The sequence below is a fragment of the Penicillium coprophilum genome, assembly GCF_028826855.1.
Source record: "Penicillium coprophilum strain IBT 35676 chromosome Unknown utg000002l_segment0_segment1, whole genome shotgun sequence".
Lineage (NCBI taxonomy): Eukaryota > Fungi > Ascomycota > Eurotiomycetes > Eurotiales > Aspergillaceae > Penicillium > Penicillium coprophilum.
This window is the reverse complement of record NW_026622722.1, coordinates 5,836,539-5,850,483: the sequence shown is the minus strand read 5'-3', so window position 1 is coordinate 5,850,483 and position 13,945 is coordinate 5,836,539. Positions and strand designations below refer to the sequence as shown.

The 13,945-nt window shown below is 50.6% G+C and overlaps 6 protein-coding genes across 6 annotated transcripts; 2 read left to right on the top strand and 4 right to left on the bottom strand.

Moving 5' to 3' along the window:
* Positions 1–558: 558 nt before the first annotated feature.
* N7500_004281 (biotin--[acetyl-CoA-carboxylase] ligase BPL1) lies at positions 559–2,842 on the bottom strand (the record flags this gene model as incomplete). The annotated part of the gene is made up of 5 exons (XM_056675427.1): positions 559–1,067; positions 1,137–1,408; positions 1,460–2,026; positions 2,078–2,714; positions 2,776–2,842. The coding sequence occupies 5 exons, from the start codon at positions 2,840–2,842 to the stop codon at positions 559–561; spliced, it is 2,052 nt and encodes a 683-aa protein (XP_056535952.1).
* Positions 2,843–2,937: 95 nt separating this feature from the next.
* N7500_004280 (uncharacterized protein) lies at positions 2,938–3,432 on the top strand (the record flags this gene model as incomplete). Its single annotated transcript, XM_056675426.1, has 4 exons — positions 2,938–2,999; positions 3,048–3,079; positions 3,129–3,193; positions 3,364–3,432. The coding sequence occupies 4 exons, from the start codon at positions 2,938–2,940 to the stop codon at positions 3,430–3,432; spliced, it is 228 nt and encodes a 75-aa protein (XP_056535951.1).
* Positions 3,433–3,616: 184 nt separating this feature from the next.
* N7500_004279 (putative mitochondrial genome maintenance protein Mgm101) lies at positions 3,617–4,642 on the top strand (the record flags this gene model as incomplete). Its single annotated transcript, XM_056675425.1, has 2 exons — positions 3,617–4,227; positions 4,369–4,642. 2 exons carry the CDS (start codon positions 3,617–3,619, stop codon positions 4,640–4,642), a joined length of 885 nt encoding a protein of 294 aa, XP_056535950.1.
* A 539-nt stretch (positions 4,643–5,181) lies between these two features.
* Positions 5,182–8,148, bottom strand: N7500_004278 (serine/threonine protein kinase; the record flags this gene model as incomplete). Its single annotated transcript, XM_056675424.1, has 1 exon — positions 5,182–8,148. The coding sequence occupies one exon, from the start codon at positions 8,146–8,148 to the stop codon at positions 5,182–5,184; it is 2,967 nt and encodes a 988-aa protein (XP_056535949.1).
* Positions 8,149–9,130: 982 nt separating this feature from the next.
* Positions 9,131–10,372, bottom strand: N7500_004277 (phytanoyl-CoA dioxygenase family protein; the record flags this gene model as incomplete). Its single annotated transcript, XM_056675423.1, has 1 exon — positions 9,131–10,372. One exon carries the CDS (start codon positions 10,370–10,372, stop codon positions 9,131–9,133), a length of 1,242 nt encoding a protein of 413 aa, XP_056535948.1.
* Positions 10,373–10,946: 574 nt separating this feature from the next.
* N7500_004276 (uncharacterized protein) lies at positions 10,947–12,923 on the bottom strand (the record flags this gene model as incomplete). The annotated part of the gene is made up of 4 exons (XM_056675422.1): positions 10,947–11,785; positions 11,841–12,423; positions 12,478–12,796; positions 12,868–12,923. The coding sequence occupies 4 exons, from the start codon at positions 12,921–12,923 to the stop codon at positions 10,947–10,949; spliced, it is 1,797 nt and encodes a 598-aa protein (XP_056535947.1).
* Positions 12,924–13,945: the final 1,022 nt, after the last annotated feature.

Sequence of the window (13,945 nt, the reverse complement as noted above, 5' to 3'; positions counted from 1 at the left end):
GTGTGCTGCAATGAAGCATGGCGTTATAAATTTGATGACACCCAGCCATATTTGGCCTTGATTCCTCTCAAGAGAATCGACGAATTCAAGGCCCCATGACCTGCGACTGCTTGACGACAGTAATTCTGCCTGTTTACTTCTCGTCAAATCCGTGCTTGACAGTTTTGTCTCAACGCCTAGGGGTTGATGACATTCAACTTTTTCCGCAAGTCTTTCCTCTTTCCTGGTTCCCTAAGCAATCGCCGGAAACGGTTGCAAATCTGTATCCCACGCAAGTTCTCGCGATGCGTGTGCTGTTGAGCGTCCTGAAGCTTCATGGCTCTTGCAGGGCGATCAAAAGCGCCGATGAGGTCCGTGGGGCTACCAACTCGATGAGTTAATGTCAGAACGGAGATGTATAGCTCGGAGGCTGATTGGACACACATGAGTATCAAAATGAGAAGTCCAATGTCTACCAAATTAATTCATTGATATGTTAGCGATGAGAATCAGAATACATCAGTAGTTATAAACATGGATATTTGGACCTATTTATCTATTTATCTATTTTGGTAGACGTTATACCTTGCGCTTTACCAGCCCACGGAAGAAGTCGAAGCTGTTACTATCACTCTGCAACTGCCACACACGCCCGGTTGGACGATCGTTCCACCCCAGCTCTTCAGCCAGCAAAAGGCCAAAATCACGGGTGATCCCCTGAATACGAGCGCGAGCACCGCCCTCCTCCTCGAGCGTGACAATTTGATGCATGTGTAGCCAATCTTCATAATACATGGCCTCAAAGCCTCTATCAAAGCCTGTGCGCAAGAAGCGAGTATACAAGGCTTCAAAGGTAGTCAAGGTACGAGCCAGGAGCCTCTCAAGTGTGACAGGGGAAGCGGCGGCAGCTCCCGGGGATGCGTAGCGCGCCGCAAGGGTAGTCAAAGCGGTTGTCGGAGAAGCGTTAGTGGCATTGACACCGATACCGACGACGGAGATGTACTCGTTTGACATGAAATGGGAGTTGATTAAGATGCCGCAGATTTTCGTGTACCGTTTCTGCTCGGGGTCATCTGGATCCAGTGCATCTGTAGAGATTGCTTATTAGTAAACCACACATAGTTATAGATGAATCAAATAAATCACCCGGCACCTACAAATATCGTTTGGCCATTTTAGTTTGACTGGGATCTTTTCGTAGCCCTTGGCGTAGTTTTTGATTCCCCGGACGACAGCCATGGCTGATAGGTACTGAAGGAACTGGACTGGTGCCGACTGAATCTTGTCCATTGGGTGTCGCACCACAGTTGAAAATATGAGAGAACCTGCTGGTGAGACCCAGACATTGGACCCGCGTCCACGTCCAGCGATTTGTGCTGTGGCCGTAGCTGTAAAGCCTTGTGGCAACTGACGAAGTAGCTTTGTGTTCCTGCTGCTTGTTAGAGCTGACCAAGACCACACTTATCGGACGAAAGCTTACTTTTCAAGGACTGTGTTCGTGCTAGTCACTACCTCTCCATATAAGAGATTGGAGCCAAATGTTGTAGCCTCTCCCTTGGACTCGGATTGGTATTGGCGAAGGTGAGCATAAAATGCATGATGGTTGAAGTATGGAGTCAATTTGGAAGATGGGATATCGTCGTGGAACACAAGCCGCTTGATGATTGCCTGGTAGTCAACGATACCCTCGCTGGACTCTGATGATGCTGCAGGGAGCGATTCTTCTAGTTCCCCAAGATTCCATGTTCCAGGGCGTTCAATGCGGAAGGTATCGTGGTCATCCTTAAGATACTCGGTTTGGCCCTCCTGAGTAAATGCAGCTCCAAGGCCCGACAGGATATCCATGGGGCCATCAGCATCAATTCCAGACATGTGCAAGGACGACAGTGAAGGCACTGTTGTCGTGTCCTGTGTGACCTCAAGTCCAAGTTTGGACAGACAAGCCTTTAAGAAGTCCGTCCTTTCCTTGTCATCGGCAGCGAGAGCCGCCACCATGTCCGCATATTCAGGTCCACCAGCCTTAGGGTCCAGATTAACAGCCGCAAATCTAGTTCACAAGTCAGTGACTCAATCCTGCCATTTGCGATCCGAAACATACTCAGGATGAGGTCCGGTCAGCACCGCTGCTCCACTACCAACTTTGCAGTAGACAACAGCAGCCGCACCCTCCCCTGCTTCGACATTCAGTTTTTCAGTATAGCTCGCAAGAACCTCTACTCCTTTGTCTGCAAGCAAAGGCGCATCGACAAAGACACCACCGCCATTGTAGTATGACCGGAAGTTGTTTGGCACATTGCCAACGCTTAAAGCTTCCTTGGCCACTTCAAGCCCTACAGCGCGTGCTCCCTCCTCGCTGTGGTAAACGAAGCCCGGGAATGCCCCGCCCCGACAGATGCCCGGATAGAAAGCCAATTCGCGATCCCCAATGACCTCCATTGTCTTATCGCCAACCTCAAACTCACACCTCTTGCATCCGTAATAGCCACCAGCACAGAGACCAAGGTATCGCCCGCCATTGCGAACAAATTGCGCGATGCGTCGGTTCCCCGCACCATTGAGTGTGCTACAGTATCCCATATCCGCGCCACCGGGCATGACCAGCATGGCGCATGTAGTCATCCATGGCTCCTTCAGGAGCATATCGCCTGTCACAGGGATGACGGCGTAGTGGTGGGCGAGCAAGCGGCGGAGAGTGTACAGACAGTGCCGGACTGAGTCAACGGTGGTTCCATTTCCTGTTGAGAAGTCATCGGTCAGAAAACGGCTCAGCTACTGGGTTGAGTAAAATAAGCGAACCGGAATAAACTAGGACATTGAGCCTTTTGCCAGAGAAATTGGCGTTGTTGCCTGTTGGCGTTGCCATTGTTGTTTCGTTGCAGAGGGAAATCAGTGCGATAAGGGAGTTCCATCCCCCGAGGCCAACCGCCCTTCTCCAACTTTCTTTACCATACCTCCACCATGTCGAACAACGTGGAAAAGACAGCTGTTATTCCGGATGATGATGATGAGCCGGATGATTGGTGAGGCGCTTTTCGGTTTTCTGGTCTGCGTAGTGCTAACTACAGCAGGGATAAACGGATCTTCAGCACAGGCTGCCATAGTAAGTTACACTCAATTTGAGTCACAAATATCATACTAACAACTACCAGCGGAGCAGGATAAGATGAATGACTGCTACTACGCAAAGAAGGACTGGCGCGAGTGTAAAAAAGAGGTGAGCTATAATATCCGCCAGGCCGAACATACATCATTCTACCTGAAGCCATTGGACAGCCAATTCTACAATGATCATCGTATAACTTCGTCAAACATTGATGTCCAATGAATTGAAGGAATAGCAAGCAGCTTCAATTATCCAGATCATACTGACTCTAGTCAACACAGATGGAAGCTTTTCGCGAGTGCTGGAAGCGCCAGGGCAACGACCAACGAACTCAGACCAAAGACGCATAATGTACTCTACTCATCCATAATCCTATGTTCAAATAGTCTCTTCCAATCAATCCCACTCAATATTCCCCCGATTAACCCAGCGTTGACGAGAACAAAGCTATCAACTCTATATCACGTGACGGCACGTATTCGCCTTGTTGCAAGAGTTCCCATCCTCCTTCCACTATCAACAACACAGGCCATGATGTCAGCTCCTCTCCGTATCCGGTCCTTGTGGGCAATTGAGACCCTCCAACATGCGACACAATTTCCACGCTCCTCAGGAGCACTCAACTTACGAACCAGCCAGCTCTCCAACCCCATGACCAAGAGAGGAATCAGCTACACCACCAAAAACCAGACCACCCAATCCACCGTCAAGCCTTCACCAGCATCTCCTGCCACCAAGCCCTCCCCTTCAGCTTCAACACCCATTCCAACCGGCGTCCCCGCATCCCGCATCCCATCCTCAACCCCCAACCGCGCAACAACCGAAAACATCTCCAAAACAGGTCTATCAGACAAACCCCTGGAGCTCGATAACCCAGTCGAAGATAAAATCGACTGGACGCGCTCATTTCACGGCCTGTCTGCCACGCCGTTCCCCAAAGAAGCAGCCGATATCCTGCTGGCGGAGATAGAACCAGATGAGGTGGAGATCAAGCCCGATGGGATCCTCTACCTGCCGGAGATCAAATACCGACGGATTCTCAACCGTGCTTTCGGTCCTGGTGGGTGGGGTCTCGTGCCACGAAGTGAAAGTATCGTTACGCCAAAGACGGTGACGAGGGAGTACGCTCTTGTTTGTAATGGACGGTAAGCACTTACATTTCCCCTTTCGTTTTGTTACGATCTCGAAACCTTATCTACCATACTTGGTTTCAATCTAGCCCAGCTTGTATTCAGTAACTAGAAATATAAGAAGAACCCCCAGCTAACACAGTTCTCTCACTACAGCCTCGTCTCCGTCGCCCGTGGCGAACAGGACTACTTCTCCCCAGATGGAATCCCTACTGCCACCGAAGGCTGTCGATCGAATGCGCTCGTGCGCTGCTGCAAGGATCTAGGCATTGCGAGCGAATTGTGGGACCCGCGGTGGATCCGCAAGTACAAGGCCAAGTATACGCGTGAAGTGTTTGTTGAGCATGTGGTTAATAAAAGGAAGACTAAGATCTGGACACGGAAAGATGATCCTGTTGGATATCCGTGGAAGGAGAGTGGAGGTAAATAGGCTAGAAGCGTTGGATAATTGGTGGCTAGCAGAGCTTTGGCTTTTACCTAGACCTGGTCAGACTTGTATTATATAAATTTGTATTCGATCTATGTTAGATAATGGGAATATTATCTGTCTCTCTGCTCCGTATTTCTGTTAGAGTGATTCAACCATGGTAAACTACCAAATCACAGCTGAATTTTCTATAGGAGGCATAAAGCACCTTTCTAGATAGTGCCTGTTGAGAAGGTTGACACCTGTTCAGCAGCAGATCCAGTGGTCATGCAGTAATATAGATCACGACAGAAGAATAAAAGAAAAAAAAAGAAAGTAGATTTGGTTTTAAACCCCCAAAAATCGGGAATAGCATATCTTCGTAGCCGCATACCACGAAGGGTCGGGAATTTTGATGCGGCTCAAAAAAACGCGGAGAAAAGAACCTATTGACATGACACACATAATATGAACAACCCAAGAAGAAAAGAAAAGAAAAAGATAGGTAGCCAAGGATGTGTGATCAGGAAGAATCAGTGATACAAAAGACAAGGAGAGAATGATTAAGCTTCATACTCCCCATAAGGAGACTTGTCCTTCCTCCTCGGCGGAGCAGTGTTGTAGGCACTCGCAGCCTGCTGCTGGGCCGTTGGCTGGGGTGGAGAGTAGATAGACGGCGGCGAGACGGGGTCATACCGATCAGAGAGCTGGTAGTTGCTGCTCGCCGTCACGCCGGAGATGTTCGGGTCCGAACCGCGACGGTCGCGTCCCGGTGTGTTTTCAGCGCTGTAGCCACCGATCGGGATCTGGTCGTAACCCGTGTCATGGGCGTAGTAGCCGTTGAAAGGGTTTGGATCTGGGGAGCCCACCATCTGAACAGTGCTCTGGTTTTGGTCATGGCCTGAGTGAGGGCGGGGCTCATAGCGGGCGCTGCCGCGGGAGCTTGGCTTGGGGGTCTCGAGGATGGGCACTTGACTTGAGGATGGGGTCATGCCGGCGGGGACTGGGGAGAGAGGGGCATTTCTATGCGCCGGGTGGATATCCTGCTCGTTGTAAGAGACGCGATCGCCGACCTTTCGGTGACCGGTTGACAAGCCGCGGTTGATTCCCTCGCCTCCAGGATGCAAATTTAGCTGGATGCCTTGGTTGGAAGTGTTGGTGGCAGTACGGTGAAGGGCATCCTCATTGCTGTTGTCGTTGTCCCGGCTGGTGTCAACAGCTGGGGGGCGGGCGTTGAGCATTTCGACGATGGCGGCTTCGCGCTCAGCGTTGGTCTGGGTGGATCCACGGTGAGTGACTGTTCCTGAGCGGGCCTGGTCGTATCCTGTCGACTGTGCTGTGTTTTCGTAGTTGAGGATACCTGCAGCAGCAGCGGCGACAGCGGGGTCAGGCTTGGTGGAGTCAACACCGCCGCCCTGGGTAGACTTGCGGCGACCTGCGCCTGCACCACTATCGTCACCCTTGTCATCGCCATCTGCGGCGTCGGCAGTCTCTTCTGCGGGAGCCTCAACACCCGGACCGCGAACCTGGATCTTGCGGACGGCTAGGACCAAGGCACACAAGAACTTGGATCGCCGGGCAGCACGAACAGTCTCGTTAGACCAGTTAGACTTGTGACGGATGTCAACACGCAGCTGGAGCTTGTCCATATCACCAAGGCCATCGAGCTCAATGTCAATATCCCGCTGGAAGTCACGGCAGTTCTCCTTGTCGCGAACGAAGCTCTCCATCTCCTGGCGCAGCAATTGAACCTCAGCGAAAGTGGTGTCGAACGCTACGGGAATGACAAGCTGTTCATGCATAGCATTGGCACGAGTGAAGTTGTCAACCCAGAGACTGTTCAGAATGTTGTTGGGCACCTGCGTGACACGGGCGTCTTGGACGTTGCGGAAGACAGTGAACAGAAGCGAGATACGCTCGACGACGAAAGGCACATTGCTAACCTCGACACGGTCGCCAATATCGAATGGATGCTTGACGAAGAGGAAGATGCAGGAACCGAGGACTTCTTGAGCGGTAACGGAGAAGACGAAACTGAGGGAGAGCAGCGAGGTGGCACCGGCTGCAATGACGGTACCGAATCCAGTGGTGACGAACGAGATGAAGACAAGAACGCCAACCAGACCAGCAACACACATGAGCAGGTTGTCCAGCACACGGATGGCCTGGTCAACGTCGTGCATGCTGTGGTTCAGGGCCTTTCTCATGCGTCCAAACTCAGTGATTGTCAGGACCATCTCGTCAAGACTGATATCACCATTGCCATCCTTGTCAAGCGCCATGAAGCACTCCTCGGCCTCAGCCTCATGTTCAGCACCCAGAACCTCGACGATATCATCCATATACAGAGCCTCACGGCCCTCAACCACAAATGACATCCAGATACGGCGGGCCAACGCAGCAGCATGGCGCTTGCGCTCAAGGGCCTCGATAACCATGGTGTGCGTCGCAGTCGGGTTAAACACTTGCTTACCAGTAAGCTCCGACGCCACGTGTCCAAAAGCGGCAGTGACCTTGTCGCCAACTCGGCCAACGTTCTTGCCGACATGACGGAGCATGCGGAGGGGCATCGCGGAAGACCGCTTGCCACCCTTGGTGCCAGCCTGAGCCAAGATGGAGTCGAAAATGAGCGAGTCCTCCTCCTTAAATTCAGGGCAGTACACCGGGAACATATTGCGCGAAGCCTCAAAGAGAAGCGTGACCAAATACACGTTGCGCTTGGAGATTTGAATCTTGGCGTCGAACTGCTTGCGGTGGTAGCTGATCGAGATCAGCTGCACAAGAGCTTTCTCGGCCAAATAGATGAGACTGCAGACGAGCAGCGCGAACAAAATATTCTTCACACTCTTCTCCCACGACTTCGGGGCCGTGTCACCAGATTCCTTCTTACCGGGAGTCAGGGTCATGACTGGCAGGAACGTCACGAGGGAGATGATAGCCCAGATCACAAGCGCAATGGGAGTCTCAAGGGCGCGCAGGATAAGCGCATACTTGCGGGTACCGGAGCTGACGATACCGCACAAGAACTGGAAGAAATAAGGAATGTAACGGGCGAAAATCTTGGACGCCCACAAACTGAACCAGACGATCTCAATCCAAGTAAAGAACCAGTAAATATGAACACCACCAATTTTGGCGTCCTGCGCAGCTGTAGCGCCCACAATGATTGGAATTGCGATCAAAATCGCGATGGGAATAACATAAATCAGGTAACGAGTGATGAGGGAGTAATTCAAGACAGCTTGGTAGAAACGCCCCATACGGTTGATAGTGCCGTCCTCGGGCGCTTCAGCAGGCTTTCCGGACAATTCATTGATATCGGTATCCGTACGACGCCTGCGGCCAGGACCACGATGATGGTGGTGACCAACGATAGGTGCTTTCTCCCCGGTGTGCGAGGTACCATCATCGGGGCTGGTATTGGTGTTCCATTTACGGGCGCCCGTCTGACTACGGGAAGTGGTCTCCGTTAACGGGATATCAATGGTCACGTCGTTGGGATTCAACATCCCATTGCCATGGTCCGGCATATCGTGTAGTTGCTCAAATCGATGAGCCGTCAGTCGTCTGGTGGAAAGACTGGGACTTCCCATCGCAAGGAACTGGGAGGGCAGACAGGGCCTTTATTTTTCGCCGACGCCGATCCGCCCCTAAATCCAATGGTTTCGATTGGGGAGGGGGCCTTCGTGTCTATGGTGGAGACACGTGAAAAATAGTACCGTAGTAGGACACAAACGGTTCGTAGCCCTGGCGTTTTTCGCCTCCCCCTCGCCGGGTAAATCACAAAGCTCCGCGGCCGCACTTGTTTTTCTCGTGATAGCTACCGGCTGTGGGTGGCGATGCTTACCGGACCAGTGTGTGTGGACTTCGGGAGTCGATCGTTCAATGTCAATGGTCAAGAAGTTGGTGGAGATGCAGATCGACAAATTGGAATTGACAATCAAGATGATTCAAAACTGCCGTATGTACAGTAAACGAATGACTGAATCTAAGAGAGTGACAAGTGCAAAAGAGAGAAGGATCAGACTGACTTAAGAAAACGCGAACCCATAGACTCATCGGACATGCCGTGTTTCAGCAGGACCCGTTGGGGGGGGAACGGGCAAAAATGTGAGACCGCCTTCTTTCCCCTGTGGAATCCTTCCAGGATCATCATTCGTTGTCTCTCATCTTAGTTCATTTCCTTATTCCCGATCGACTCTAGACTACTGGGGACTTTCTCCATATCGCCTTATATGGCGTTCCCCTCGCACTGACAATCTATCTGTATCCCTGAACAGGATGGTGAACGCGAATGCCAACATGGATGCAGGTCCACTATGACCCCACATCTCGATGTGTCTGATTATCCAATAAACAGCCCCTATCAGCGGGTGGCTTAAGATCAAACAAGTCAACGGAGTATTCAGCAAGCCAACGGGAAAGAAGCAGATCGATTCTAGATGCGTCAGACGCGCATACCAATATAACTATTTTTTGGTACGCAGGGGATGAAGATCCTGCTTGACGCTATTACGCACGCGAGTCAACATGCATCTTCTCCAGCGCAGCAACAACCTGTTTCCTATCCCAACCACCCTCCAACCCCCGTACAACAATATTCTGCTCACTTTCCGGTGCCATACCACCCAGCCCCGGTGGCCTTTGATCCAAGTTCGTAGGGAAAGGATATCCCTCCGCAACAGCTTGCACAAAAGCCCTAATCTCCCTCTGCTCCATCGAATGCTTCTCAGGATCCAGTTCCTGTCCCGCTAAACCCCCAGCGTACCGGAACCGCTCCACAAGTAAATCCCAAGCGGCATCAACAAGCGGCACCGAATCAACTGTCTCCATAGGTTTCCCAAACGCACTACTAATTTGTAGCAGATTCGCAACACGTCGGAATCCCCCATCCTTGGGATCCATCTGATTCTCACCAGCAGCATGGAAAAGCGCTGGATTGAAAAATAACCCGTCTCCGAAACTCAATGGAAGCGCAACATAATTCTCTTGGAAGAAAGCACGGAACTCGGGCTTGCGCCACGCCAGATATCCAGGCTTGTACGTCTGACTGAAAGGTAGGAAACGTGTTGGCCCGCTCTCGATGGGCATATCGCTATGCGCAACTGCACCCTGCAGCGTCAGGAATTGTGACGTCAGCTGTGTCGTAGCCGGGTAGCGCTTGCAGGCAACTTCTTCCTGGAACCCGAGATGGTAGTCGCGGTGTGCTTCCTGTGCAGCGCCACCCGGGTGTACAGCGTTGACTTGAGCTGTGACACGGTATGCTGGACCCAGCCAGGACTCGGAGACTGCTGCTAGCCATGGATTCGAGTAGTAATCAATGAAGGAGGATGGGTCTTGCAAGGCGTGTTTTGAGAAAGCGTTCCAGATACGGTCGTTCGTGCCACCTACGGCGAAGTGGTCACCCTTCTTGCTGTTTGAATGTGCGGATTCGTGAGCGACGATTGCGTTGAAGGCGGTATTTGTGTCGTTTAGTGTTGTTTCATATTTTGTCAGCGCGTACATTGATCGTAGCACGTAGACGCCTGGGCCTGTGTGGAGGATGTGGTGCCATTCATCTTGGAGGCGGTTAATGAGGTCTGCAGTTAGGCCTGTAGATTCGAGGGCGGCAAGGTCGTAGATAGGAATGTTGAATTGGACTTCGTTGGCTAGTGGATAGGTTTCTGGGTTGGTGATTTGCGAGCAGATATCTTTGAATTCGGAGAGTTGAGGAGTGGATGGGGAGTAGAGACGGGAGGAAACTCGACTGTTCATGATTATATCGTACTTTTGTATCCAGTATATATATCAGGTGAAGCATGTGTTATCCCAATGCCTTCAGTTCACCGTTTAAATATTTTTAGGGCGGAAATTAATGTCCATCGGCTCCCCGCATTTTAGGTCGGAGGCTGGACATCAAGTTGCGACTCGGAAAAAGGTTTCCGTCCAAAGATGAGGTCCAAAATAAGAGCAAAAGAATTCTAGACCTAGATGGGTATCACAGCTATCAAGCAGTATAGTACAGGTCTACCGCTACCACTGAAGCACAAAAAAAAAGAAGCCAAATAAACCATTCAGTCCTCCCAGACGCCAAAAACGCAATAGGAGAACGCCTCGCGCAGGAAAGCTTTCATGTCTCGTAAAAAAGACCAGGCTCATGCATAAAATAAATGGCATCCCTATGTGTGTGCCTGTTTCATAAGATTCAAATAATCCCAACCCACGCAAATCTATGCTTGAATTTCAAAATCAAACGTCTTTTTTTGGCCATAAGAGAAAAGCAGGCGCGGGAAAGAATTTCGTAAACGGTGCGTGACTGGGCCACTGGGCCACCCGTGGCAATTCATGTTCATGCATTCATCATGACCGCTCCGAGGTCCGATGTGAGGACTGAGTCGGAGGGTGTGGGTGGATTCGTTTGGGATTCGTTGAGGATGAGAGTGTGTTCCGACATCGTCTCGAGCAGGGCACTCGGCCTTCCAGTAACGGTGAAGAGGACTTTCAAGAGGAGGGTGGGGCCTTGACCGTTGAGACCACCTTGTGGTTGGCGCCGGGTGTGTGTGAGCAGCACGCGGACGAGGTCGCGAATTGCGCCGTCCGTAGACGAATTGTGGATGGCGTCTAGACCGTCAATTATAAAGACCAGGAGTGGTGGGGCAGATTGTAAGAGGGTGTCGACTAGCGATAGAGCAGCTTTCCAGCTGGTGAGGGTTCCGTCTAGTTGGCGGAACCGCTCAGCACTGAGATCCAGGACAGCGTCGCTGTCGACTAAGGGAGGGAGCCAGTCGATTAATTGCCGGATTATACTATAGGTGAGGGCGACTAAGCCTTGCTCCTGTAGATTCAGACCTTTGACTTCTTGGTCAGGAAGGGCGCAGAAATGGGAGACGACGGGCAATCGAGCGTGACGTGCGAAGGAGGCATAGCAGGCTGAAATTAGAGCTACCGGGTCGAGGGAGGCGGTAGGTTGAGTCCCGCCCACGGCTAGGGCCTGAGATCGCGAACTGGTGGCCCATTGCTGTAGAGAGTCAACGATACTACCCTCCGCAAGAACCTTGACATCGGGTTCGTAGTCGCAAATCTGATCGTCACTATCGAAGAAGTCCTGGAGGTGTTTGGATGAGCTTTGAATTTCGAGTCGTGCGAGACGGCGCTTGGATCCCCTCGACCATTCGAAAGAGGATGTGTCTATCCGATTGCGTTAGATGGTGGGAAGTTTGCAAGATACATATTGGCATCCTACCTATATTTGGAGCTGGAGGCGTAGTTATGCAAACAATGCCATTGCTCTGTTCACTAACCGGCTCCAGTTGCTCGCGCACAGAGCTCAATGTCTCTGCCAACAACCGATCTCGACCCTCCCTATACCGAATACGCTCCTCTGCGTCTTGCTGAATCTCCCAAATGAGCCGTCGTGTAATGGTATTTTGTGCCGCTATCCGACGGTCCTTCCCTCGACGTCCTACTTGGCTGAGTCGAGACTCCTCCCAAAGTGCCCGAGGGCTCTCCGGGTCCTCCTCCTCATTGACGTCCATTGTCACATGCTGCCATGGAAGGTTCTGTGCTTGCAGCTGTATATAGAGGACCAGGTGATGAAATTCCGAGTACACATCCTGGCTGTGCATATTCAGCAACTGGCAGGTGGATCTCCGAACATACCAGTCCATGAATTCGGTCAGAAAGAAAAATATTAGGGCGTAGGTTTTCGTGATATATTCCACGGCGTTTGAGAGTATGCTAGAATCGCTAGGAAGACCTAGAGCATCGTGAATATTTAGCAGGGCAGTAGCTAAGCCCTCCATTACCCGTGGGTAATGGGACGATGCCTGAGCCGTATGTTAGCAATACGACGAAAATTGCAGCACCGATCATCCACGCACCTTGATCACCGATTGTAGGACTCCGTAGAATAAAGGGGTGTAGGCCATAGGGTCCGGAAGAGTAGAAAGGAGGGTCGCGTGAGTGTCGACAGTCGGAAGGAGTCGATCACACAAGTCCATGGAGTCGCTAAAGACCCGTTGGCGGGGACGGGCCATCCAAAATGCCTTGATGTTGCCGAGTAAAGTCTGGACATCGAGTACCGTCTGCGGCCGCTCCTCCCATTGAACCTGATCCTGGGGTAGAAGGAGGCTGATAAACCGTTTCCAGGTGTGGGCCAACTCATTCCGTTCGATATCGAGTTCGGCTATGGCAGGGATTCTGGAGAAATATGGGGGTTAGGAGAAAGAGACACTCTACTATGTCATCATTTCCGCAAGTGTATGGCTTACGTCGAGATTGGCTTCCCGTCAAAGCGGTGTTGCCAGGCCCTGGCAGTCTCAGGCATGATGCCACGTTGATAAAGACAAAGCAGTGGTTCCTTTCACGACATGTCCTGAAAAGGAATGTCAAGGGAAGAGAATGGAAAGGGAGACTTGGACTTTGGCGGGTTTTGCCGCTTAAAGAGAGAGAGGGGGGGAGGCTAAAAAGCTAAAAAGAGAAGAGAGGAAGATGTTACTATTAATACTTTTTTTTTCTATCTGTTTTTTTGTCTATTAAGATGATCTAGATCGTGTCTTGTCTGACTTTATTTCACTTGACTTTGGTTATTTTTTGGCCTTTCTGTTATTTTTTCTGCTTTTTGCTGGGAATATTTTTTTCCCACAGTACTAAAATGCAATCTAGGCCTGATGAGAGCCGAGGCCCTCCGAGGAAAATGAACTTTTCGAATATTCAGAATATTTGAGTACAAGAATACACTGGGATTAAGTGATGAGACATAGGATATATATGAAAGAATACTATACATGATGTTGAACTATGCTATACTATTCTATACTATGTTCTAGTGATGATAGTGATTATAGTATATCAGTTCAGTATATAAAGCGGGGACTAGTTTACTTCAAACGCTTCCCTCCCCAGGTGTTCGTGTCTCCAGGTTTCATGCTAGGTCTGGAGAGAATTGAGAAAAGGCATCAAAGAACTTGATAAAGTTTTAATTCTTGGACCATTTGGAGAACTCAAGTCCTCTTTGCTTTTTTTCTCTCGCTTTCGCTTGGGTCATAATACTCCGTATGTTGTACACGTTGCATTAATTTATTGTCCAATCCAACTATCTAGGATCTGCGGAGCTTTAATCGCATAATGATCTGAAGAATTTTGATGTCAGACCATGGGTATGATCCGATTAAGTGTTTCGGGCCTAGGGGTGAAGGCGCATAAAAAGCGGAAGTTCGGGATGTGAAGGGATGTGAAACGGGTAAGTTGTGCGAGTACTAACGAATACGAGAGCGATGAATATGAGTAGGTCCAGCGATGACGTTTATATGAATGTATTGAGTGATCGTCGATGCGTTATACAATACA